Source organism: Micropterus salmoides, unplaced genomic scaffold (genome assembly GCF_014851395.1).
Source record: "Micropterus salmoides isolate LMB-PRFRI ecotype aquatic unplaced genomic scaffold, ASM1485139v1 Ms_hic_scaffold_3846, whole genome shotgun sequence".
Taxonomy (NCBI): Eukaryota; Metazoa; Chordata; class Actinopteri; order Centrarchiformes; family Centrarchidae; genus Micropterus; species Micropterus salmoides.
The window spans coordinates 4,011-30,724 of NW_024043202.1; the positions used below are offsets into that span (position 1 = coordinate 4,011).

Consider the following 26,714-nt stretch of genomic DNA (forward strand, 5'->3'; position numbering starts at 1 on the left):
ATTGTAACGATTTTAAAGCATTTGAAAGATATCAGACCACAAAGTTACATCGAGAATGTTAAGACTGGAAACTCCCACCATTAAAATTTGCAGCATTGAAAAACCTATTGTTATCAGACAGCTCAACATGGCTAACAAAATGTACCATATTCATGTCATGGCCCAAAGCATCTGCTAGTAATACTTTGTTGAACACACATGCAACCCTAATGTCAAGCCATTCATTTGGGGCTGTAATTATCAAATAGCAACCCCAGGACTGATACAGTGCCGAAAGCTGTTATGATCAGAGGTAGACATGATAGTCATTTAGTCAGTACATCTATGTCTTTTACACTTTTCACACAACAGCACTCCAGTGAATCTTGGCAGCACTGGTAGTCCTGATACTCAATGAGCACCCTGGGAAACTTGATGAATGAAGACCCTAATCACGTTGTATGTGCAGGTTGTGCAGCATCACTCGGTGTACGCTCCCTCTCCCCAAAGAAGCTCCTTTGCTCATTGATGGCTTTCTGTAGAAGAGCAATGTTTACACCATCAACACAGTTTAGCACACGGGCACGGACCATCACGCCAACCCCTGTAAGACGAGAAGATACAGATAAAAGAAGGCGACAGAGGCAAAGAGTCCTGGATGTTTCTTAAATGGGTCCAGTGATTCAAGATTTAATTTAATTAATGTGGGTGAAATTGAGGCACACAAACAATGATATTAAAAAGGTAAGTTAAGTTCTATTTCAACTTGACAGCTTATAAAAATCTATTTATATACTAATCATATTCATATAATATATATCATATACAATTTCACATCTGGTGATACTACTTTCAGATAGCCAGTCAATTTCTCGTTGATAAGTGGATCCAAGAATAATAGGAAACTGCTGTTTGAAATTCCAAATAAAGAAAGTCTTTCCTTACCCTGAGCATTTTCTACCTCACCCAGAACTAAGTACTGGGCCCCAATTATTGGGTTGAAGGGCTCCACAAACACGGTGTGGACGACCACGTGGTGCTCTTTTGAAGCATGCTGAGCTGACAGTGTAGCCCTGGACTCCTCAGGCTGATAGCAGACAAGTCTGAAAAATTGAACAGTTGGGTTTAATGTCTAAGTCAGCCTGGATGATACAGTTTAATCTTTTCTTTTTAAGGTGTATTATAATTATAACAAATGTAATTTTGTGTATTATAACATTATTTCTTTGAGTAATCACACTGGCACTGTTCTTCTTATGTGATGTCTTTGCATTAAACAGCCACATGGGCCAAAGACAAATTTCCACCAAGGTGGACAATAAAGTCGTATTCTAATTTATTCAACAACAACAAAAACAGCAGTCAACAATGATAATGTAGGAGGTGAAATGTAACAAGTGTCACAACCTTGGATTTGAGTGTGGTGTTTTCTGTTATTTTGTTAAATGCCCTTTTTGTTTTACCCATTACCTCTGTGTTCTTGTTGGCTGAACACAGAGCTGAGCATTGATTGCTTCCTTGTTTTCTGTTGTATTTAGTTATATGCTTGTGTATTGTCTGCAGCTTTACTTCCTGTTTTATTTTGTAATTTTGGTGATTGGTGTTTTTGTCTAGCTTTGTTTCCTGTCTATCTTGATTCCAAATGCGTCTCACTTGTGTTTAATTGCCCTGCCTGATTATGTGTGTGGTGTGCCTCTGTATATTGCCCTCAGTTGTGTTCAGTCCTTGTGGGGTCATCGTTGATTGTGAGTGTTCTGTCTGAGCACTGGATTACTCTGTGTTTTTACACTGTACACTTGTGTTTGTACTCTCACCATGTACTCATACATAAGCCTGTTTTGTTGATCATAATAAACCTTTTTAACTGCATCTGTTGCACTCGGCCTTTGTGATACTAAGCATATGACTTATGATTTACACTCACCTAAAGGATTATTAGGAACACCATACTAATACTGTGTTTGACCCACTTTTGCCTTCAGAACTGCCTTAATTCTACGTTGCATTGATTCAACAAGGTGCTGAAAGCATTCTTTAGAAATGTTGGCCCATATTGATAGGATAGCATCTTGCAGTTGATGGAGATTTGTGGGATGCACATCCAGGGCACGAAGCTCCCGTTCCACCACATCCCAAAGATGCTCTATTGGGTTGAGATCTGATAACTGTGGGGGCCATTTTAGTACAGTGAACTCATTGTCATGTTCAAGAAACCAATTTGAAATGATTGAAGGGATGGACATGGTCAGAAACAATGCTCAGGTAGGCCGTGGCATTTAAACTATACCCAATTGGCACTAAGGGCCTAAAGTGTGCCAAGAAAACATCCCCCACACCATTACACCACCACCACCAGCCTGCACTGTGGTAACAAGGCATGATGGATCCATGTACCTCAGTTGTAACGAGTGGTTATTTCAGTCAAAGTTGCCCTTCTATCAGCTTGAATCAGTCGGCCCATTCTCCTCTGACCTCTAGCATCAACAAAGCATTTTCGCCCACAGGACTGCCGCATACTGGATGTCTTTCCCTTTTCACACCATTCTTTGTAAACCCTAGAAATGGTTGTGCGTGAAAATCCCAGTAACTGAGCAGATTGTGAAATACTCAGACCGGCCCGTCTGGCACCAACAACCATGCCACGCTCAAAATTGCTTAAATCACCTTTCTTTCCCATTCTGACATTCAGTTTGGAGTTCAGGAGATTGTCTTGACCAGGACCACACCCCTAAATGCATTGAAGCAACTGCCATGTGATTGGTTGATTAGATAATTGCATTAATGAGAAATTGAACAGGTGTTCCTAATAATCCTTTAGGTGAGTGTATGTGCTGTACTTTTAAAGAGTTATGAAGTCAGGAAACTGACTCAGAAATGTCAGTTCCACAACAGTTTCCATCTGAAACTTGCTAATATGAGCTAAAAATATGAGCTAACAAAGGCTACAATAAGCTTTCGGTCATACCAGACCAAGCAAGGCTGTATTAGCTAAAAACTTGAGTGTATTGAACAGATCAATATTGCATGTTATTGCTTATGAATTAAAGGTTTCATTTTTAAAAAGAAAACTGTGTTTTTCCTTCTTTAAGTTACATAGATTCACTTCAAGTGCAGCTTTGACAAATTTGAACTTTTATTTTCATTTTCTGCTATTTTATACTTCTCCACTCTATCTGACAGCTATCCTACTACTACTACGATTTTACATAAAACAAATCACCATTACAAGGTGCTGAAGAAATATTGCGAGCCAGGTTCAGGTGTGATGAAGAAGTTTCAGAGACTGATGAACACAGCATGGATTATTGAGCCCGGCCGAGGAGATACAGTGCCAGCATACAACATGTGAACACATTGAAATCTGAAGGATAACATCTTTTGGTCCCTTTTATGTTTCTGTCTTCCCTCTAGTTCCTGTAGGTTTCCCTTTTAGGTAATCTTTAGCTGGCCTTTAACCTAGAACAACAAATATATCTGATGTTTAGGCTCCAATGCTATGTCAAATTGGAATCTATTACTATCCATGAATTGTACTCAGATTCCCAGAGAACACAGATATCTGCTAGCCTGACGCCTGAGATACTGTCTCTACCTAATCAGTCTAACTGTTGCCTCCCTAACAAGGACAGTTACATGAAATGAAATAACTTGAGCTGGATGGTCAGTGAACTCTTGCAGGGTCAGCTAATGACTCCAAGCTAGACCTATCTTACTTTCCCGTGTTACATCGATCAAGCCCCCTAAGAATATTCATTACCACAAGGTAAATGCATTGTTATTTTATAGGGTTTTTATAATGAGATGATGTTTGTAGTTCCCTTTATACTACTCACAAAGCAAACATTATAAACAAAAATTCTAAAATTATATATTGAAATAAAATATTTTGCACGGTGGAGTGCTGAGGATGAAGCTTCAACTGTTTCACAAAAACATATTTCTAGGTTTAGTTAGCTTTAGACACAAAAAAAAATCTTGGTTAGGGTTTGTTCATGAATCACACTTTACTGATGTTAAACATTTACAGATATATTTAAAATGGTATATATGTATGATTTATATAATGGCTTAAAAAATTTGAAAAAAAATTATGTAGTAATTATTTTGACAGATATATATGATAATGATCATTTTTACATAATTATTCTCATTTTCATCAGTTATTATGGTGTTATGATGTGCTTTTTGCAAGGATTTGGACCAAACCAAGATGTTTTGTCTGTAGAATGAATGAGGTTTATGTATGTGTGTAGGCCAGGACCAGGGGCGTAGGTATAGACAGTGCAAACAGTGCAGCTGCACTGGGACCCGCACTGTACTAGGGGCCCTTGATGGGAGTTACGAGCTGGTCTTTGTCAGTTACAGGGTATAAATGCATAGAGTCTCATCAGTCAAAAGGAGACACCCATCTCATCTCAACCTAAATTTGAAATTTGTGATCAAGTGCTATATATACACTGATGTGCGCATGTCCCCCTTTGTCGTGGTGTCGAACACCATGGACTTTTGTGAGTAAAATTACTGACTGCAGTCAGTAGTTTTACACACAAAAGTCTGTAGCAAGCAGTAGGCTATGGTACATGGTGAAATATCAAAAAATAGATTCCACAGATTCAACAGAATGAATTTAGTCTTATTTTCTTTGGTATTTGTGTCACATAGCTACATATACACTGATGATTGGTGGGTAATATGTAAATAACTGCCCAATCTTACGTTTCTATTTGATCATGTGACAATTGACGAGAAGACTCCAGAAATCGGGTGAAAGGCAAAATCTGAACAGTAGACTAACAGAGCACACGTGCAGGCTGGGAGTGTTGCCATTGAGTTTCAAGAAGAGAGAGGAGAGAAAGGAACAGGCTGAGAGGGTCGCAAAGCTCCTAAATAAGACTGTTTTGGATTACTGAGGACATTGTCAAAGATCTTGCTCAATGCAGGCTCGTCGGATGCCTATCAAATAGGTGAGTAACTTTACACGTGCTTTATCAGTGGATGTGGTGTGGCTGTTTTAAAGGCCGTTATCATTCCATGGTCAGCTCGCTGCTGAGTAGGTCTACCTGTTGTGTGAATTCTGTGGATGTGCGTGTGGGTATTAAACTGTGTGTGCGCTGTAGCTGGCCGGTTTTCAGGACATGGTGTTGTTTATGAGTTGGCCACTTTTCTTTCTTATTTACCATAATGTTTCGCCTCTCTGTCGAAGAAGAATGTGGTTGTCGTGATTCAGGAGGTTATTGTACTGAAGTTGCCCCGAAAAAGTCTGCGTCTTTTCAGCACTCCTGCTCTCAGCTGTTTGTAGTGACGGATTTTGACAATGACAGCACTGGCCATGCTCCTTTGACTTCTGTACTTTGCAAATACAAATGTCTAGGTGACACAGTCCAACTATAAAAACCATCAAATGATGGTACTTTACTTTAGACAGCAGCAGCGTGTGTGTGTGCGTGTGTGTGTGCGTGTGTGTGTGTGTGTTGGAGAGAGACACACACAAAGAAAACTGTTGAATTTACAGTTTTTCTCAATTGTTTACACACAAATTCTGGTACTTGAGACACAATGACCACAACATGTAACTCATTCACCAACCCCCTGAACCAATTCTGCTAAACTAAAAGCACAATTCCTGCTTTACACTCAAATTGCAGTTCTAAAACACACTTTTGTCACAACACTACACACAATTCTCTGCTTTTGGCACAAGTTTCATGCAGAAAATATCTTGTTTTCACAAGGAACACACTGCCATTCAAATATGCACACTGACTCATCACAAGGGCAAACACCCGTCACACAGTTTTCCAATTAGGAATCAGAGCTTTAGCATAAAAGGGCAACAGGTGAGCTCTTCAAGGGAGCAATGGATGCCAACATTGGAAACAGAGGCAGAGCCAGAGGAGCGAGAGTGAGAGGAGGAGGAGGGCGAGAGTGAGAGGAGGAGGAGGAGGACGACGAGGACGAACACCACCACCACCACCGTAATCTCTGATGAGATCCGAGCCACTTTGGTTGATCATGTGATCAACCATGGTCTAACAATGAGGGAGGCTGGGCAAAGAGTACAGCCAAATCTGAGCAGGTACACTGTAGCATCCATCATCTGGACTTTCCGAAATGAGAATAGGTAAGAAATCTACTCTCACTAGCAAATTGCAGTACTGCATATCAATACAGTACTCAATGAGTACAGTAGTACAGTATTGCCAATGGACTGTTCTGTAGGACTGTAAAAATACTGTAAAGTATGTTTCAAGTATTAAGGAAATGTATACCTACTTTGTATTTACAGTATTTGTTTGGCAGAACTGAAAGATTACCAACACAAGGTGGTCGGGAACGTCTTCTGTCTCCTGAACAGGAAACTTAAATCATAAACATGGTCCTAGAAAACAACGCCATAACATTACAGCAAATACAAAGAAAAATAACAGAAAACAATGACATATTTCAAAATATTGATAGGGTAAGCTTATCAACACTGGACCGTGTCTTGCGCAGAAATCATCTCAGGATGAATCAGGTCTACAGGGTGCCATTTGAACGCAATTCAGAAAGAGTCAAAGAATTGCGATATAACTATGTGCAAGTGAGTCCCACAATTGACGCACACTCTCAACATTGTATACAGTAAATTATACATATTTCAATATTGTAATCATAATGATTGTGCTTCACAATAGTGACCACTCCATGTCTATTTCTGATATTGTCATGTGTGTTTCAGAGAGTCCTTGAGCTAGAGGTGGCTGCAGTGGAGCACAAGTTCATCTTCATTGATGAGGTTGGGTTCAACCTCACAAAAAGACAAAAGAGGGGAAGGAATGTCATCAGCCAGCGTGCCATTGTTGAAGTCTCTGGCCAGCGCGGAGGGAACATCACAATGTGTGCAGCGATTACCCACCACGGCGTCATCCATCACCATGCTACCCTTGGCCCCTACAACACCGCCCATCTGATCACATTCCTGGACACCCTACACAACACACTCATTCCACAAGATCAGGTAGATGGCCCAGAGCAACTCAGGTAAGTTGTCATTTGGGACAACATAAGTTTCCACAGGGCTGCTCTGGTTCGTAACTGGTTCACTGCCCAAACACGCTTTTTAGTTGTTTATCTCCCTCCATATTCTCCATTCTTCAATCCTATTGAGGAATTTTTTTCTGCCTGGAGATGGAAAGTGTATGACCGAAATCCACAAACGCGTATACCTCTTCTCTGAGCTATGGAGGATGCATGTGGAGATATAGCAGCTGATGCTTTTCATGGCTGGAATCGCCATGCTAGGCGATATTTCCCCCGCTGCGTGGCCAGGGAAAACATTGTTTGTGATGTGGATGAGGTGCTGTGGCCAGACCGCAATAGGAGAGAGGATGCAGCATAGTTTTTTTAGGTTGGGGTTTTTTTTTTTATTTTTATTTTTTTACTGTAACTGTGTACAGTAAATTCTTTTTTTGTATGTGCAACTTTGTTGGTTGGGAATGGGATGTACACTGTGTACATTGTTTTTGTGGGACAAATAAAATATATTTGTTACTGTGTATTTGTGTTCTGTATAAAAACAATATTCTCAAATATTTTACAACACACTTATGTATGTACTGTCTGTAGTAAGTGTAACACTGAACAAAAAAAGGCCTAAGTCATTATGATGAATGGAGAAGTGTTTTACATTGAGCACATCAGTGTTCAACTGGTTCTTATGAATGTCTATTCATATGATGGCTTGTGTGTGTCATTTGAAAACAAAATACCATTTTGAGAAGAAATAACATTGTTTTGAATGTAAAGTTTCATTTTGCAGGAGAATTGAGGGGTTTTGCCCATTGTGTGTTTTTTGATTTGTGTGTAGAGTTCTGAGAGTTCAGAAAATGTGTGTAAACAATCGAGGAAAAACTAATGTTAATATGGAAAGAAATCAATTTAAGGAGCTTTAAATGAGGTATTTACTGCATCTAATCTTATCAGTTGTTAAACCATGGCAAAACGAGGAAATAAGGCACATAAATTTGACAATATAGGGTTCCCTTCTAGACACAAACACAGTGTGTGCGCTTGTGCTTCGTAACGGTGTAGCCCAAGGGCCCATCATTACTACATTACGCCGCTGGCCAGGACATCACTGCTGCATGACAATATTTAATATAAAATGGTATTTTGAGACACATTTTGCCTTTTTGTAACAAAAAAATTGCAGTGGGTCTAGCTAAGAAACTGCACTTGAGCCTGGACCAGATTAACATGGAGTTTGATTGCACTGTTTTAAGCCAAGTCTGAGATTTATGAAACCTTTATTATGCGAGTTAAATACTGAAAAAAACTAATGATTGCATGTTTTTTTGCACAGTTTAACATATAGACACTAGAGAAAATTTGATAACAGTTTTAGATATGAAAAACGTGATGCTGCACTATTTTTTCTTCATCCAGACCAGATCTAAATAAAAAATATTGTATTTTACTTGGATTGCAACTTCTGATGTATAATCTCATAATGCAGAAATTGCCCTGTATCAAGCAAATTCGCTGCAAAATATAAATGTTATTTTCCACACAGAGCATCAAAACTGATGTGCTACGAGTAACAAACCCCACCTGCCAAATACTCTCACTGACTCTCCTTCCTGCACTTCTCCAGAGTTTACTTCCCAGGGGAAACGAAAGACTGCAGCTGCTGGAAGCATGGTGGTAAAAACAAAAGCGTCTTGGACAAAAACCTGAAAATCTGATATGGTTGCATAATGTGAATAAAGTGCATGGTGAAGGAAGGCCGTGTCCTTCCGGGTACATGTCACATGACGTGTTTGTCTCCGCCTCTGTCGACCTCTCTGCGGCTGCGCCATGAGGAGGCCGTTTCAGTTGGACCCGTCAGGTTGAGAGTGTCCGGAGGTTATTGTTTCGGTTCTTCCATACCCTATTCTTGTTTATACGTTTTACTATAAAACCTGTTTTCAGTCAGATTGAGAGCAATGAATCCCGATATTATGAAAGAGCGGCAAAACGCGACTTTTAACGTCGAGAAACTGACAAACATTTTGGACGGGGGCCCAGAAAAGACCAAAAGAAGGCGAGAAATTGGTGAGTTTAAATTGTCTTCCTTGCCCGATAGGAGTTATTGTGCTTGTTATTGTCGACACTTGATGTGATGGTGATCGTAATGCTGTTTTGTAAGAGTATTGTGGAGAAAAAGGAGCTAACTCAAACATGAATTCATGGATGTTTGCAGCCGCAAGAGTTGCTAGCACCTTCCTTCTCTACGGCCGCTAGGCGACATTGTCCTGTATTGCACCAAACTTTTAGGATAACGTTATTTAGAAACATATCTCCCCTTAGGTCCGTTTAAGGTGGTATTTCTGAAGTCAGGTGTGTTGGGGTGATTTGGTATGCCCTAAAGGTGAATTCGGCACCTGTGTGTATTTTTTTCAAGCATCCTTAAATAAGTAAGTAAGTATGTAAAAGTTGTTCATTGTCCAATGACGTAACGGACGTAACTTAACGTCAACCACCACGGGTATCAAAGTTCAAGTTCTCTGAATTTCACACTGCAGAGATTATAATACTAGATTCATGTCCTCTACTGGCAACATACAGCGTTGTAGGTAGCAGAGAACAACCCACGTTATGACTGTGTCAGTGTGGATATAATTTAAAAGCCACTGACCCCACGACTCCTGAGAAAGATCAGGTCATGTAATATAAGACCGGATGTATTTTTCATATATATGTAGAGGGACAGATTTTTGAAAGTGTACCCAATTATGCAAATGCATTCTGAAATTTGTCAGTGTGTATTATATAAGTGAATGAATGAATGAGTCTATTATTATTATTATTATCTATTATTAAATGTGAAAAAGTGAGTTTCCCAGAGTCAAAGATGACGTCTTCAAATGTCTTGTTTTGTCCAACCAACAGTCCAAATCCCAAAGATATTTTAGAAGACCAAGAAAATCAGCAGATAATCAGAGTATAAGCTAATTTTTGTTTGTTTGTTTTGTTACTTAAAACGATAAGTGAATTTATCAAAATAGTTTTGTTTAGCTTTTTGTCCACCTGACTTATTGATTAATCGAGTAATCGTTGCAGTTCTAAAATCTATAAATGTGGCAATGTGCCTTGGTGTCACCATGCTTTGGGGCTGGGATCCTTGCCAAGAAAAAAAAAGCTGTCTTAATTCATAGTCTGGATCTTGTGGGATTGATCATTTTTGCATCACAATTTTCATTTTTACTGAAAAAAAACTACTAAAATCATGTTGATGTGACTTTTGTTGGGGTCTGTACCAAACAAAAATGTGTTGGCCGGGGCATCTCTGCAGTGCTACAGTACTTTTTCACACATTTTACCTTCATCACAAAATTGCACCTTCTGTGATTTGGATATTGCGCTTGGCCATATTGCAATTTTGAGAATATTTCATTTAACTGTGCAGACCTATTCGATACACTCTTACAAATCTTAGTACTCATTTTCAAATGTGGGTACTAGGGCTGGGCGATATGGCCTAAAAATAAAATCTCCGATTTTATTTACTTTAATTCAATTTACGATTTTTTCCGATTTCCCCCCCTACTTAAGGAAAGCAATAAGGTTTGTTGGTCAGTGCGGCTTTGTTCATCGCGGAGAGACTGGCATTTTTCATATTCGGCTGGATGTCTCTGTTTCAGGTGTTGGAATAGGTTTGTGGTGCTGCTGCCTTTCACTGCGATAGGCTTTAGGCAAATGTTGCAGCGTGGTGTCTGTTGTTCCACATCTGTCGCAGCAAACCCATACCAGTTCCAAACAACAGATGACTTTATTCCTTTCTTGGGAACAAACTTCCCGCTCTCACCGGTAGCCATTTTGTCGCTTGCTGTTGCTGTTTAGTGTATGATGTTGTCGCTATGGGAAACGAACACTACGGAAACCCCGGGGAGCCAAAAATGTGCTATTACACAAAAACTCGATTTACTTATTTTTTAAATCGCCCGCAACAAAAAATTCGAATTAATTCATTCAATCGATTTTTCGCCCAGGCCTAGTGGGTACACATTAACGCATTTTGATAGCCTTTTGCAAATGTCCAGTTAAACATAAGATAGGTCTTTCCTTACTTTACTTGCAGTTGTATAGACTGCAACAGCTGTATAGACTAAAATATACATTTCTGATTTAATTTCCATATTTACTGTAGAGTCGCTGGTTTTCAGCGATCCGGACTTTCACGAGGAGGACCCAAACTTCCTGTCCCGCAGTGAGCGCTATGACCAGGCTGTTAGAAAAAGTGCCCAAATGATCCTGAAGCTCAGAGAGTATGGAATTGCAGACCCAGAGGAGATCTACTGCTATAAGAAGTATGTGGTAAAGGACAATTTTGCACCCTGCCCACACACAGTCAGATCTGCTGTTAGGAGAGGTAAATAAACATGGAGGGGCTTAAGTGACTCAGGCACATGAGGAGTGTAACATTGTACACTCAGAAATATCAAAGAGTGAGAAATGATGTGTAATGGTAGTCATTTACACTTGTGTATGCTCACCTGTTCAAATTTAATAGAGGGAAATAGTGAACAATTAAAATGCTTTCCACAATTGCAGTAAAGCTTAAGTTGACAAACACGGTATGTGCTTATACTAACTATGACTATGAAAAAGCAAACTTTTATGCCCTGTCAGATATAGTACTGTCAGGATTTAGGGTGAGCACTTGATCAGTTACACATAATGTATGTACTTGACATGTGACATGTTACACAATTTTGGCTGTAATGCCACCACACCCTGGCTGCAATCAAATAATATACCTGCATTGTTTGTTTGTAAACAATTACATTACCAATGTTATGTTGAAATTTCATGTATAAGTCTATGTAAGTTGTAGCTTGGGCACCATTATAACAGCCATTTACAGTGGACTTTCTATTATGATGAATTTTTTTCCACAGCTGTCCTGTTACTGTATCAAACAACCACTCAACAGGATGGTTTGGAAATGTAACTTGTCCAAAAATCTGTGTTGCCGTGTGTGGCCTTGGAGTGATCCAATAAACTTAGAGCAAGGTTCATCACAAGATTACAACTGTGTCAGAGGGTATGCAAGCTGCCAGCTTTCACTAGTTGTACAATGTAATAGATTTTCCTTTCAAGAAATACTACCTTTTATGACCTTTTTGTCGACAATATCAGACAGATGTTAGTTAAGCTCTGTGCAACATAACTTTGACTACATGTGTTGCTGAAATTCCAGTAGTAACTTTCAGTAGTTGGTTTGTATGTATAGTGACTGACTAAACTGATACTCTTTATATTGCAAGACTTTTGAGATTTTGGTCCAACTTTGTTCCTGCTCTGCTCTCTGATGTTTATGCAGATAAATTTTTTTTTACAGTCATCTTATTAATTGCTCCTGTTCTTAAAAAGGTTAGATGTGGATCACATTAATACTTCTTGTACTTTGCTTGCCCTCTTGACAAGTCAATCATTTTGGCCAGTGGAAAACCCACTCCATGTCATTGCTCTAAAAGGTAAAGTAAATAAGAAAAATGTGCTGCCAGTAACGATGAAGTACCTCAACCGGAGACTTTATTATTTTATCTAGAAGTCTTAGTTGTCAGTTGCAGTTGGAGTACCATGTCTAAACAAGACACTAAATTATATGTGTGGGATAAACTTGGACCTCGTCCCATCTGTCTGCTTCAATTACATGAGTGAGTCAGCAAAGACATCAGTTACACAACCTTTGAGTGACAGCAAGTCTGAACTTCAGTTATGTATCCTATACCTTCCTTTCACCCAGAATGGCTCAGGGCAACCATCATGAGGCCATGGGGCTACACTTTGCCATGTTCCTCCCAACCCTGCACAATCAGTGTGACCCTCAGCAGTCCAGGAAATGGTTACCTCTGGCAGAGTCCTTCCAGGTCATTGGCACATATGCCCAAACTGAGATGGGTCACGGTCAGTCCTGGACTTAGCCCTTAACTTATATACTTGCTTGTGCTTTGAGGCCCTCAGACACAACTTCACTGTGCTGTTATAAAACGGCACAAATTGGAATATGTGGTTTAAAAGAGGCCCATTCCAGCAGCTTTGGAAAGCTGTTTAGCTACCAGGAGCAACTCTGGTGATTTCTTGTAAATGTTTGACAGATCCAAATCATGTAGAAAGTTCAAAAGTAGTTGCATGTAATTCCTGACAACTGTGTTCATACGTTACATTTTGTTCTGTGACGTTATTAACATCGCTTCACTAGTGGTTGCCCCTTACACCTTCAGAGTTAGAAGTATCTTCAAATAAAATTAGTTTTGTCTTGTATGTTCCAAAACCTAGTCCCATCAACATTAGGTAGTTCAACTTCTTCCCTACTCACAACTCTCTCATCCCCCTTTATGTAATGATAATGCACTGATGATGAAGCTTGTGCGCATTTTGTTGATTGCTGTGTCTTGATTGCTTTCCATCTGTTTGCAAATGATGACCTCTGTTTCCAAAGAATTCTAATGAGTAATCTAGTCTGTCTTTGGTTTTGGCTGTTGCCATTTCGAGTGACCAGAAATGGTGAAGAAGTTGACTGGAATTGGAAACTGCATGAAAAGGACAAACAATTGCAGAATGATGTGGTCTGGGAGCCATAATGAGGCAGAGTTGTAGCCTCTGAATGTCTCTTTGTAATCTGAGATGCTGACAACTCTATGATGAGAGAGAATGTAGGCCAGGCCAGCTATTGTTTGTTGCCTTCCTGTAAAAAAGCCAAGTGGGTGGTCATAGGAATATGTGTTTTATCTGTGCAAAGCTACATTGAAAGTTTAGAACAGAACATTTTGTTCACCTGTGTTTTGGCAAGTTTGGCCTAATTCTGGGCCACAGTCCTAGAGTACAATTTATGTCGTGACCTAATGTGCCCGTCACCACTTTTCTAGGGCAACGACTATAATTCATTATCGGTTAATATCTTAATTATTAATCTGATTAATCAATATGCCCATCACAATATCCTAGAACAAAAGTTGACTTAATGTCTTGTTTTGTCTGTCATATACCTCCAAATAATCTCTCAAATAAAAAAGCAATTAATCAAATCAATCAATCAAAATAGTTGCCTAAAGGGCTCTTTTAAAAATATGTCTACAACTTGCATATCCATTGTTATCTGACCTCATTTTAGTGTCCATAATATCTGTATTATTTCTGTCATGTGTGTAGTGACTGGCCCTGAGACTCAAACTGTGTGTTGCCAAAGTAGTTGAACAGCCAGGTAGTTTACATGTGACCACTTGGTGTAAAGAAATGTAAGGGGCAGCTGAATCAGGAGTTTGATACCAAAACTTTAGGCCTATACTGAGAGTCGGCTAAGACTTCAGTACTCTACATTACTGAGGTATTCGAACTCTCACACGGCGGGGGAATTTTAATGATACAGCTACTAAAGACAGATTTAAATGAAATGTGAATATGGGAAGTTTCTAGCTGAATTATGACCATATGATCAAATCACTTCCAATATCCATGATATGCTCACAAGCTGTTTTAATTTGTCTTTCTCACATCCGTCTTTATTGCTTGCCTTCACAACCTCTGTCTTTATGTCATCCCTCACTTCTTATTGATTTGAAGCATATCAACACTTACCCATAATCCCTCCTTTAAAAAAAAAAAAATCTCTCTTCACGCATCTGTGAGGCTCTAAACTTTCCATGATATGGCTTTCATCAATAATGCCCCCGTGCATCGCCCCCTTTGCCTTTTTCTGCATTACCACCTTTTCTTTTCCATGTGCCCCTGTCCTGCGTGGCCTAGGTCTGTGCACGCCAACAGGCCAGAGCCTTTGGATCTCCATCTGGGGATGTTCCTGCCCACACTGCTCAACCAGGCCACCCCAGAACAAATGGACCGTTTCTTCATGCCTGCCTGGAACCTAGAGATCATCGGCACCTACGCTCAGACTGAGATGGGCCACGGTAAAATGAACAGAGCAGTCCAAAATATCAGGCCTGTGTAGGCCTGTCCATAAATGGGGATTATTTTGTTGCTTTTTCGTTGCCATTGCCAAGACCCCAAAAACTGTGTAGTAATGATAACGTTTACATAGATTGTACTTAAAGGTTCAGTGTGTAATATTAAGGAGGATCTATTGACAGAAATGCCATATAATATACATAACTACATTTCAGTGGTGGTTTCAGTGGTTTGTATAATGGACAGATGTGTTTTTATTACCTGAGAATGTGACATTTCTGTCTACATACACCGCGGGTCCACTTACATGGAAGTCACAATGTTGCACCGCCATGTTTCTACAGTAGCCCAAAAAGACAAGCTGCTCTATAGAGCGCGTTTCATCACTACGTTGAATACGAACGAAGAAGTAGTAGTATCAGTAGTAGTAATCGTCTGGTTTATTAGAAGGAAGAAAAGAAGAGAAACTAGGGCAAATGGAGGACCACATGTGTTGTTTAGTACAAGAGCCGACAGAGCGCGTCAGCCACCGTAGCCTTTCCTACGTGCTTTCAGAGGGGTGAGCGGTGAGTGAATTTGCAACCCTCACCACTAGCTGCCACTAAACTAACTTACACACTGAACCTTTAAATGCAAAAACAAACTGGTGCTACAAGATTGTTAGTTTACTAGTTGTATTAGTTTAGTTTTTGATTATGTATTTGTAATAAACATTTTTAATAATTAATAAATATCTGTGAAAGTTTGTTGTTTTACATGCAAGTCTTTTTAACATACTAGATGTCATTACTTTGTCATCATTTGTGTAAATGAGTAAATGCAGTCGAGAAGGGAAAGCTACACGAGAAGGCGGACAGGTTGTAGACAAATCCCATTTTCTAAGCTGCTAAAGGATAACAAAATGGTTAATGCAACCAAAATATCCATTGTAAAACCCATTGCTTTGAACGAACTGCATGTGAGCAGCACTTTGTTTAAGACTGAAGGTCAAATATTTGCTGTGGTTAAATTTATGTACAACACGCTGACCACTTGTGTCAGTTGACAAATGTAACAGTTTCAAAACCAAAGGAAAATATATAACAATCCACAAATGTGTACTATGATGCGCAAATATTTCACTCTCTACAAATGTGTATTTTTAGATTTGTGATGTGTAAAATCATATCCACAAAAATACAGAGTGACTTCTACACACAAAACAGTTTTTGCAGATTGCTTTCTGTCAATTTGTGGGTAATGTGACATATGTAATTTGTCCAATGTGTACTGAGGAGATATGTAAAAAAAAAAAACACGTCACTACCCAAAACATGTATTTTTACATTTGTGTTGTGTAAAATCATATCCACAAAAATAAAATTTACAAATTTGCAAATATATACAATTTACTCTGTACACACATTTTAATTTCACATACAACAAGTGTTATTTACACATTTGTGGATCTATTATTACACGCAACAGTTTTTGCATATTTGCGGATCATTTCCTGTCAATTTGCAGGTCACGTTACATTTGTGACTTCCTTTTTACGCATTTGTGGAATTTTGTCAACTCTGTACCACAGAGATCTGTAAATGTGAGAGCAGTTTACTAGCTACACCAGCAGGTGGCGGTAGCGACATTGCCTCTCATGAGTTGTAAGAATATCCATTGCAGTTCCCAGGGTCATCTGTAGGAGTCAACAACTTCTGATGGACCAATGGACTTTAAATTTTAAATTTTTCTGTACAAGTGTGTGTATATAGTTTACTATTGAATACTTTATCACTGCATTTGTTTTACATTTATTACATTTATATTTAAATAAATAGACTACATTTCAGAGTACTGTTGTACCTACTGTTTGTAGGAGCTATTATAAATCTTATGTATAAGGTTACGGTCCGCAAAAGTACAATGTCCATTTTCCGTTGAGCTTTTGCATGAATTTTTGTAAAGCTTATGAGTAGGGTTAAATGACACCTAAATACTGGAGACAACTTGGACAACATGAGGGGCAATGCTCACTTTATCAGACTAGCCCTATTGCAGCTAATAAATGAATAGCCATTTGCTGGACCACCAGGGGTCCTTAAGGGTAATAAACAGTAAATTTAAAAGAATAAATAGTTTTCACCATAATTCCATCCATAAGTAACAATGGGTTTCATACACTTTCTGTAATAAAACATCTAAAAGCAATATCCTTTCTGATAAGCGTGTCTGGGACAAAATCTTATCAAATGGAGATCTGTGGTCTAATTTGTGTTAGTTGTGTCATTTAGGTTGATAAAGTATCCAATCGTAAACTATATACACTTGTGTGTGTGTGTGTGTGTGTGTGTGTGTGTGTATGTGTGTGTGTGTGTGTGTATGTGTATGTGTGTATATATATATATATATATATATATATATATATATATATATACACACACACAAGTTTAGATAGAGAAGAGTTCAGTTGTCTCTCAGAAGCAGAAGTTGTTTACAACAGATGACCCTGGGTAATGCAATGGATATTCTTACAACTCATGAGAGGCAATTTCGCTACCGCCCCCTGCTGGTGTAGCTAATAAACTGCTCTCACATTTACAGATCTCTGTGGTAGAGTGGACAAAATCACAAATGCGTAAAAAGGAAGTCACAAATCTAACATGACCTGCAAATTGACAGGAAATGATCCGCAAATGTGCAAAAACTGTTTTGTGTGTAAAAACAGATCCACAAATGCATAAATAACACTTTATGTGAAATTAAAATGTGTGTACAGAGTAAATTGTACATATTTGCAAACTGCACTGTATTTTTGTGGATATGATTTTACACAACACAAATGTAAAAATACATGTTTTGGGTAGTGACATGTGGGGTTTTTTTAACAGATCTCCGCAGTACACATTGGACAAAATTCCACAAATGTGTAAAAAGGAAGTTACAAATGTAACATGACCCACAAATTGACAGAAAGCAATCTGCAAATGTGCAAAAACGTTTTTGTGTGTGTAGAAGTCACTCTGTATTTTTGTGGATATGATTTTACCCATCACAAATCTAAAAATACACATTTGTAGAGAGTGAAATATTTGCGCATCATAGTACACATTTGTGGATTGTTTTCTGTGGGTTACAAATATTAAAGTTCAATAAAATCTTCCATACCTACATCAGATAGCCCTTCACAATCTATCTCTCATGCTCTCTTACCCACCCTTTTATTTGATGTTTCCTTTACTAACAATTGTAGATTGTTTTTGTTTCAGCAGTGGATAAGATCTGTGTTTGGCTTCCCACCAAAGATACATATTCCTGCTTGGGAAAAAAAACATTCAGACTGAAAACTGAGTAGTGTACACCCCCCTTCTAGATCTGTTTTGTTTGTATCAGATGTTAATTCTGTGCGCAGTATGCCATAGACAGAGCCTGTATTGATTAATCTTAAAATATGATTGTTACATATGTTTTTGGGTCTGTCAAACACCTACAAGTGCACTGCTTCGGTCCTTTATTTTGGCTTCATCCATTTTATTTTTCTTTGAAAGGAGCTCAGATACAAACTGTCAAGGGATAAATATGTTTTCTATCACTGTTTTATGTCTTTTTTTTCTGATAATTGATGCAGAAGAGTCATTCTTTTCAACTGTGTGCTCTGTATGTATGTGTTTGGTGGGCTTTGATTTGTTGTCTCTCTCCAGGCACTCACCTCAGAGGGCTGGAGACCACAGCCACATATGACCCCGCCACGCAGGAGTTTGTCTTGAACAGTCCCACAGTCAGCTCCATCAAGTGGTGGCCTGGAGGACGTAAGTACATTCACGCTGTCATGTCTCTACAGTGTTAAGGCCACCCGAGAGTTATTTTAATGGCTAGAAGTGGCCTAGTATCAGAATTCATGTGAGCATAAATAAGAAATTTAATGATGAATAATAATAATTTTATGAATATTTTTTCATAGTAATATATACAGTGCTTTTTTCCCCTCATTTTTGTGTCAGGCTTAAAAAACCTCAGTGAAATTCAAAAGAAACTAGTTTTCACCCTCTCTGTCTGTCTTTCTAGTTGGAAAAACCTCAAACCATGCCATAGTTCTAGCCCAGCTTTACACTCAGGGAAACGGCCACGGTCTGCATGCTTTCATCGTACCCATCCGCGATATGAGCACCCATGAACCCCTGCCAGGTAACAACCGTCTGTGATGTCTCTCTGGATGTGGTGTTTATGGTAAAGTCAGTCCCTTGTTCACCTTCCTGTCTCTGTGTGCCTTTTTTCTGTCACTGTCATTCTTGCTCACACACTCGCTTGCTCTCTCTTTTTCGCCTTCTCTCTTAGGTATTGTGGTTGGAGATATCGGACCCAAGTTTGGCTTTAATGAAGTGGACAATGGCTTCCTGAAACTAGACAATGTACGAATCCCACGGGAGAACATGCTGATGAAATATGCCAAGGTGATGTGACATCATTTGTGTTGATAATTTCCCTGAGGTCAAATGGGTTTATGTAACTTTTTAAGTTGATTACATTGTTATTGCTGTCGGAAGTAATGCAGCTTAATACAACGGTCCTGCAATAGTCTTGTCTCATCTCTCATCTTATGTTATAATGTGTAGAGATGTAGAGGTGTTAATTAAACTGTATGGTCATTTAGAAAGAATGTAGTTTGTGGTGCTGTTGAACTGCATTGCATTATACAGAGATATTTCTGATATTTATTCTACAGTACCTCCCATGAGTTAGACGAAATGAAACATCTGTCAGAATAACACAATGCAATTCAACAGCACCACAAACTGAATCCTCCATAATGACCATACAGTTAAATTAACACCAGTCTAAAACAGTTTCAACTATAGCTGAACCTTATTGTGCTTCATGAAGGCAGAATTTATTCCAAGATTGTTGTATATGAAAGCATTACTTTTAGCTAGGTGTACCTAATAAGCTGGTGTAATAACAAACTGAGTCTAAATATTGCATTTAGAGTGAGACTTCTGCTCCTGAAGGATCTGCCGTTAGAAAGACTCTGTCTGTCCACTAGGTGGAGCCAGATGGAACCTATGTGAAGCCACCAAGTTCCAAGCTGACCTACGGCACCATGGTGTTCATCCGCTCCCTGATCGTAGGCGAGTCAGCTTCGGCCCTGGCCAAGTCCTGCACCATCGCCATCCGCTACAGTTCTGTTCGTCACCAGTCGGAAATCCGGCCGGGGTCAGTCAATACAAAGGAATGCATCAAGGCACTTGAGCAAACAGCTGCACAGTAAAAACAAATATAGCACTTCATTTTAAGAGAGTGTAAAACATTTATGTGAGGGAAAAGTCTCAAATCAAAGAATCAAATTGTGAATAAATTATTTTATTTAACTGAATGGTAAACTTCAGCCTTAATTTTAAGATCAAGAAAACACAATTCAAGAACATGGAGGACTATACAGTAAATATATGGACCAGATGATGTGGTATGTGAATACAATCACAATAATTATGATAATGTCTTGATAGGTCACCTAGAAAAGATGACTCAGCACATGAAATTTACAATAGACTCAAGGGTCAGTGTCAGAGGTTTAGAAAACAACATAATTCCAACAGCAAATAGAAATGGCCCTGGTTTTACAGTGCTTTGGTCTCTTACCACATCCTCACGTATAATAGGGAAGTGCAACCTTTTATGCAATACTGAAAAGTCAAACCTGGGTGTTTCTGTCCCACAGAGAGCCAGAGCCCCAGATCCTCGACTACCAGACGCAGCAGTACAAGCTGTTCCCTCTGCTTGCTACGGCCTATGCCTTCACTTTTGTCGGCCAGTACATGAAGCAGACCTACAACCGCATCAGCGGAGACATCAACGAGGGGGACTTCAGTGAACTGCCTGAGGTACTGACTGGACATACACATCTAGGAATTATTGATGACTGACTGGTGGAGGATGATGCACATTGACTGTCTGGGTTGTAGGTAAAGTCTTTCCAGCTATCTTGAGGAGATGTGTGGTGAGTGTCATGTGCTACAAGCAAAACCCAGTTTAATCATCTAAACTCCGGAAAGGTTTGTTTTCTGGCATCAATGCCAGCTTGGTCCCTCAATATGAAAGCAGACACAGCTTGCAAATTCTTCAAACAAAACTATAGTTATTCTACTAAATACTGACTATACACGCTTCTATCCCTCCGTCTGGAATCCGTAATTAAGAGCTGCAACGTAAAATCAATTTGCAAATAGCATAATACTGAAACCACACCTCGTGCCCACTGTTTTTCTGTTTTTCATTTTTTAGTCACGTCAATAGACTTTTTTTTTTTTTTTTTTTTTCACACAAGGTCTTTCCACTCCTAGCAAACCCTGATAATCAGTATTTACAACATTGGCTACAGCTATTGTAGTTGAAGCTAAAATATTTTGTAGTAGACTATTTACGAGTAAAGAGTGAGAAATTCAGTTGCATATCTTGGAAATGACTCTACATTTTTGTTTTCTGACTGAGCTAGAAGGTTTTCACTTGGGTCCTCACAGTTCTGTGCTCTCTTCTTTTCAGTTTTATCTGCAGTTCATAACAGGTCCACAGAGAGCAACTGTGCCTAATATTTCAGTTTCCAGTTGTAAAGTCTTTTTATACTTGTAAACTGAATACTAAATACTGAAATATAGGAACTTATATTGAAAATAAAAATTTGCCATCCACAGCTAATTGTAGTACATACATAAATTGATGTGGGCTGTTACATCGTTCTATATTGTCAGAGCTCGCTGTCATATTTATTTGATTTTGTTTTTTTTTATTTTAGGCTTACATGAACCTATTTTCACCCTTTTTGCTCTCCAATCTACAGCTCCATGCCCTTTCTGCGGGACTGAAGGCATTCACCACGTGGGAAACCAACTCTGGTATCGAGGTGTGCCGCATGTCATGCGGTGGCCACGGCTACTCTCGCAGCAGCGCCTTGCCAGACATTTACGTTGAGTTTACTCCTACATGCACCTACGAGGGAGAGAACACAGTCATGATGCTGCAGACTGCAAGGTAGCTCGCCACACAGAAATGTATGACCACAAATGTGACACCTCACCAGGACCATTTCACAGCCTGCCAACTTCTCTACTCAATTCTGACGCAAACACACCAGAGATGCCTTTGTTGTTAGAGTGCTCATACAGTTATCAGCTATGTTTTAATTTTACTTTGCTTTTGTTTTTTGTTGTACCACTTAAACTTAGAGTATATCTACTAAATGTTACCGAGTCTGTAGTACTCAAACAGCGGTACTCTCACTGAAGATTTAGCTTTTTTCACGTGTCGCTTTTGTTGCACACTTAAATAGAATGAGAGCAAGACAGACACAAACAGAGACACATGCAGACATAAACATGCTCCCACTCAGCAGCCCTACCATACCGAAAATGCAGGGGACACACCCGCACTCCTCCCACAGCAAAAGCAAACAAAGGTCACATTTTATGTCCTTAAATGATACCTGTTATAGTTTTTGTTCACGGATGCTATAAATGTCACAGATTCAGATTCAAAATCCTGTCACGTGATATTGTCCTTTTGAAGGGACATTGTTTCCTGAAAAGGAAGTGCCAACAGTTCCTGAAATGTTAAATTACCCAATGAGCTCATACCTGAACAGTACAAGCACAAAGACTAAAAGTGTTGTGAATGGCTAATTTCCATGATTTAAAATACAAATGGTTCATTAGCTAGCTCGTGCACCCATGTTTAATTGTTTACCCCTCACCTAAGTACTTTTATCTATGCAGATACCTGGTGAAGAGCTACCGGCAGGCTAAGGCAGGACAGCAGCTCAGTGGCATTGTGTCGTACCTGAATGAAGCAGAGCACCAGAGGGTCCAGCCTCAGCCCGTCGCTGCCAGACCAACCGTGGTCAACATAAATGACCTTGCTAGCCTGGTGGAGGTCTACAAACTGCGAGCTGCGATGTAAGAGACGAAAGCAGTAGAGAAAACTAGTGACCAAGTGGCTTGTACTATGGTCATGTTTAGTTATTTAATGCCTTTTGCCATTTCATATCCTTTATTTTCCACATTTTCATTGTATACATTTATGATTTACTTTCTTAAACAATTTTTAACTTTATTTTTTGAAGTAGTGTGTAATATATTTTTCTCAGGCGTTCGGGTTGGCCAGTGCTTCAGTTGTTGTTGTCACCCAGATAGTCCTCTCAGGGTCTGCCCACATCTGCTGTTCTCTGCTATGCGCCATATTTCAGCCTTCACTCTCTAACATGATATGCTTCCCTGAATACTGTGGGCCTTAGTCAAATCTAAATTCATTTGGCAGTCGGTGTCAGCTGTGTGGTGAGCATAAACAGTGGCTAAGCCAGTCTGGTGGAGGACGACTAAATGTGGTCTGCCAGTTCAGACAATAGAGAGATAGAAGGCAAAGGACAATGAGCAATTGTTTCGCCTGTGTTTCTGACACCGATGACATGATCTCTTCAACATATTCCAACCTATAAAAAATATAGATGTGATTGGTGATGGTCAATTTGTGAAAAGATTTTCATGTAAAGAGACAGCCTCTGTAGATACATGTGTGTCAGCATGTTGTTAAAGCTGGGGAGGTATCCCGATTTTTTTTTTATCAATTTGTGTTAATATATATTGTGATAATCTATGGTTAATGCAGGTAATGTGTGTGTTTGTAGTCTAGTAGAGCTGGCAGCTAAAAGCATCCAGCAGGAGTTGCAGCGCAGGAAGAGCCAGGAGGACGCCTGGAACAACAGTGCTATCGACCTGGTCAGAGCCTCAGATGTAAGTTCAGTTGTGTGTGTGTGCGCGCGCATGTGAGTGTGGCTAAAGCATGAATATTGTCATGAAGCCAGAGCTCACGAAAGATCTCACTACGTTGACCTTCCTACATTCTACAGGGGCATTACAGACATTTCCTTGATTTTTCTCATCATTGAAATTATAGTAAATAGCAACATATTTCAGTGCTATGCATTACTTGTCCTATGTAAATTCGACTTCGATTCGCAGAGATTGATGAGGACCTCCCAAACCCAGTATGTCATTCTGATGCTGCTTTAAGTCAAACTCAGATCCTGCTAATGTTCATCATTGTTTCTTCTTTTTCAGCCACATTCTTTCTTATTTGTTGCTCTAAGTCTCTTTCATCCATTGACGTGTCCCCGTGTTTTTGGTCTCCAGGCCCACTGTCACTATGTTGTAGTGAAGCTCTTTACCGAGAAGCTGGGGGAGATCAGCGACACAGCAATACACTCAGTGCTGTCAACCCTGGCTCTGCTCTATGCCCTGCATGGCATCACAAATCACTCTGGAGACTTCCTACAGGTCAGAAAAATCATAACATATAGAAACAACATGATCCGTAGTCAATAGTTAATCTTATTGCAGGTGTTACACACTCATTGTGCAAAGCTGCTTCGGTTATTTGCGTAAGCCCTGTGCTGTTGGTCTGCCAGTTTCACTGTCTGCTTCCATATGAAAAACCAGCCCTGAGTGCCTCTTTGTCTCTGAGGTCTTTGTGTGTTGGGTATGAACACCTGGGTGGTAGGTGTCTTTTATGGCTGATTTAAATAAAGCAAATTAGATAAAAATAAGAGATAAGACTTGCTTGCTCTGAAGTCAGAAAATGTACTTTCACAGGGACAAACCGCTGTCTCTGCTGTTTCCTCACTGTTTGAGATCCAGCCGCATGTGTTCATCCACATCTGTTTTATTTTAGGATGGACTGCTGAGTGTGCCCCAGGTGCTGCAGGTTTCTGTGCGAATCAAGGAGCTGCTGTCTCAACTGAGGCCCAATGCTGTGGCACTGGTAGATGCTTTTGACACTCACGACAAGAAGCTAAATTCGGTCCTGGGACGATATGATGGGAACGTCTATGAGCACATGTTTGAGTGGGCTCGCAGCTCACCACTGAACTCCACAGAGGTCAGTCAAGTCAAATGGTACAGAGAAAAAGTTTTTTGTTGTAGGCCTAAGGGACTGAATTAGTGCTAAGGCTTATGGCCATAAAACTACCAACAGGCCACAACATATGCTATATGCTAAATACCTGCACCCCATTGAACTTGACCTGCAGACGCTCTGCTGGTACGTGCCTAAGTGGACGTCTTTTCCTTACGCCAACTATGCAATGAGATTGTGATCAATTTTAGTTCATTTAGGTTCACAAATAGTCACATTCAGAAACTGAACCGAAATACTTAAAGGGGGGAACTATTATGCAAGCAGCGCCTCATGAATCTGCCGTGATTTAATGTTCAACGCAACCCACACCACGCACCACACACTTTAATACTTGCAATGATGAATCAGTGAATAGTGACGATTGTCTCTGACCAATCAGTAGTCTGCAGTGTTTTCACATCACCTTTTGGTATCGCCTCAGCTCACTTGGAACCTCGACGGAGGTGATACCAAAAAACCTACCAGGTACTAGATTTGCCCAATGGAAAACCAAAAAGGCGAGAAGAGTCGAGACGAGTTGCGCAGGTGCCATCCCATGGAAAAGGGACAAGTTAGCTGTGCAGCTAGACATCCCATTAGCTAGCTGACTCTTCCCGGACCGGGAGCCTGAAAACCTCCTCCTCTGGACGAGCCAAAGCTCCTTTGCTAGCGGTGTAAATACCAACTCTTCCCCGGAGCGCCAGCTCCCAGTCTGAGCAGTGTCAGCTAAGCTAATAGGGTCTGTAGTTGCACAGCTAACTGAGTTAACTAGCTAACATCAGGTAAAATTACAGTTTGCAGCTGTTAGCAGTTACTTTAAAGCTATCTGTCCATCTATAAAATCCATAAAATATGATCCAGTTTCACCAAAATCAGTGAATAAAGTTATAAAAGGTGTGTTTGTGTTCAATAATCAGTGAAGCCCCGAGCAGATCTGCCTGACTAAGCTAATCTAAAATCTTAACCAGCCCCTAGAAACCCTCCGCTGTGGCACTGTGTAACTTTTTACCAACCTAATTCTTATCTCATTTGTGGTTAAATTAATTAAATTCAGTGCCTCATATCACTATTCAGATAAGTTACTATAGCTGTGACAACATGTGTTTGTGACAGAGTCTCAAGAAATTAGTAATTTTAGATCTTAGCTTCTCAATGTGTGTGTATCTGTTGGCGAGAGGATCGGTTGGCAGGGGCAGTAGTGTTAAACTGGTGGTTTTTATTGTTTGGAATCGTGATAGCATTACTATTTTGGTGTAAAATAAGAAAAATAATTTTTACAGATTACAGAACTATAAGATGGAGTAACTTAAATAATTATAATAATAATTCTTTGACTATCCAAGCTTGCACGTTTGCATTTGTGCTCTGTATGGTCAACCACAATCATTTGGCATCAGGATGCCCATAACAAACCACAAAATGTAGTCATAAATACCATCCTACACTGATGTGATCAGGAAGATCGCGTGTATGATTGTATATACATTTCTTTATGTCGCTTCTTAGTATTTGAGCTTAACAAATTATCCACACCTCCTTTCTTCCCCAGGTCCATGAATCCTTCCACAAGTACCTGAAGCCGCTGCGGTCCAAACTGTGAGCTGACCTTTGAACCTTACTTCCTGGTTGTGACCCTTCAACTCTTTGTGTACAGGCAGCATTAGCCCATCATATCGTCACCAATCTGAAGGAATTTAGCCTTTCCTACTCTATCAATCTATATGTTGTCAAAATGAACACCATAATCAGCCTCCCTAAACGCCATTGTATACGTGATATACATGGAATACATTTTGGAGCAAGGTAGACAGCAAGCTTCTCCTGGGTAATGATGTGGGGGGGAATCAAGAGTGGGCTGTAAACAGGGGATGGACAATGTAAAACAAAGT

At 39.7% G+C, this 26,714-nt stretch overlaps 2 protein-coding genes across 4 annotated transcripts; one reads left to right on the forward strand and one right to left on the reverse strand.

The window, feature by feature from the left end:
- On the reverse strand, positions 1 to 8,839 carry LOC119885006 (CST complex subunit TEN1-like). The gene is made up of 3 exons (XM_038695274.1): positions 8,572 to 8,839; positions 925 to 1,082; positions 1 to 583 (listed from the first exon to the last, which is right to left on the reverse strand). Exons 1-3 carry the CDS (start codon positions 8,817 to 8,819, stop codon positions 432 to 434), a joined length of 558 nt encoding a protein of 185 aa, XP_038551202.1. The 5' UTR covers positions 8,820 to 8,839; the 3' UTR covers positions 1 to 431.
- Positions 8,820 to 26,714, forward strand: LOC119885005 (peroxisomal acyl-coenzyme A oxidase 1-like). 3 transcript variants are annotated; one of them, XM_038695272.1, is made up of 14 exons: positions 8,820 to 9,054; positions 11,150 to 11,309; positions 14,752 to 14,912; positions 18,588 to 18,695; positions 18,952 to 19,071; positions 19,222 to 19,337; positions 19,928 to 20,097; positions 20,603 to 20,765; positions 21,719 to 21,909; positions 22,650 to 22,829; positions 23,558 to 23,663; positions 24,063 to 24,206; positions 24,601 to 24,807; positions 26,375 to 26,714. In XM_038695272.1, exons 1-14 carry the CDS (start codon positions 8,946 to 8,948, stop codon positions 26,423 to 26,425), a joined length of 1,986 nt encoding a protein of 661 aa, XP_038551200.1. In that variant the 5' UTR covers positions 8,820 to 8,945; the 3' UTR covers positions 26,426 to 26,714. The 3 variants fall into 3 exon arrangements, with proteins under 3 accessions (XP_038551200.1, XP_038551199.1, XP_038551201.1); XM_038695271.1 differs by lacking the exon at positions 14,752 to 14,912 and adding an exon at positions 12,752 to 12,912 and having other exon boundaries at positions 8,821 to 9,054; XM_038695273.1 differs by lacking the exons at positions 8,820 to 9,054; positions 11,150 to 11,309 and adding an exon at positions 12,778 to 12,912.

Excerpts from the sequence above, each read along its gene's own strand:
- LOC119885006 (XM_038695274.1), bottom strand. The coding sequence starts at position 8,819 with ATGGCGCAGCCGCAGAGAGGTCGACAGAGGCGGAGACAAACACGTCAT. Across the intron at positions 1,083-8,571 it reads TCAGTGAGAGTATTTGGCAG|ACTTGTCTGCTATCAGCCTG; the intron begins GTGGGGTTTGTT and ends TCAATTTTTCAG. Across the intron at positions 584-924 it reads TGAGGTAGAAAATGCTCAGG|GGGTTGGCGTGATGGTCCGT; the intron begins GTAAGGAAAGAC and ends CTCGTCTTACAG.
- LOC119885005 (XM_038695272.1), top strand. The coding sequence starts at position 8,946 with ATGAATCCCGATATTATGAAAGAGCGGCAAAACGCGACTTTTAACGTC. Across the intron at positions 11,310-14,751 it reads GAGATCTACTGCTATAAGAA|GTCTGTGCACGCCAACAGGC; the intron begins GTATGTGGTAAA and ends TGCGTGGCCTAG. Across the intron at positions 22,830-23,557 it reads TACAAACTGCGAGCTGCGAT|TCTAGTAGAGCTGGCAGCTA; the intron begins GTAAGAGACGAA and ends GTGTGTTTGTAG.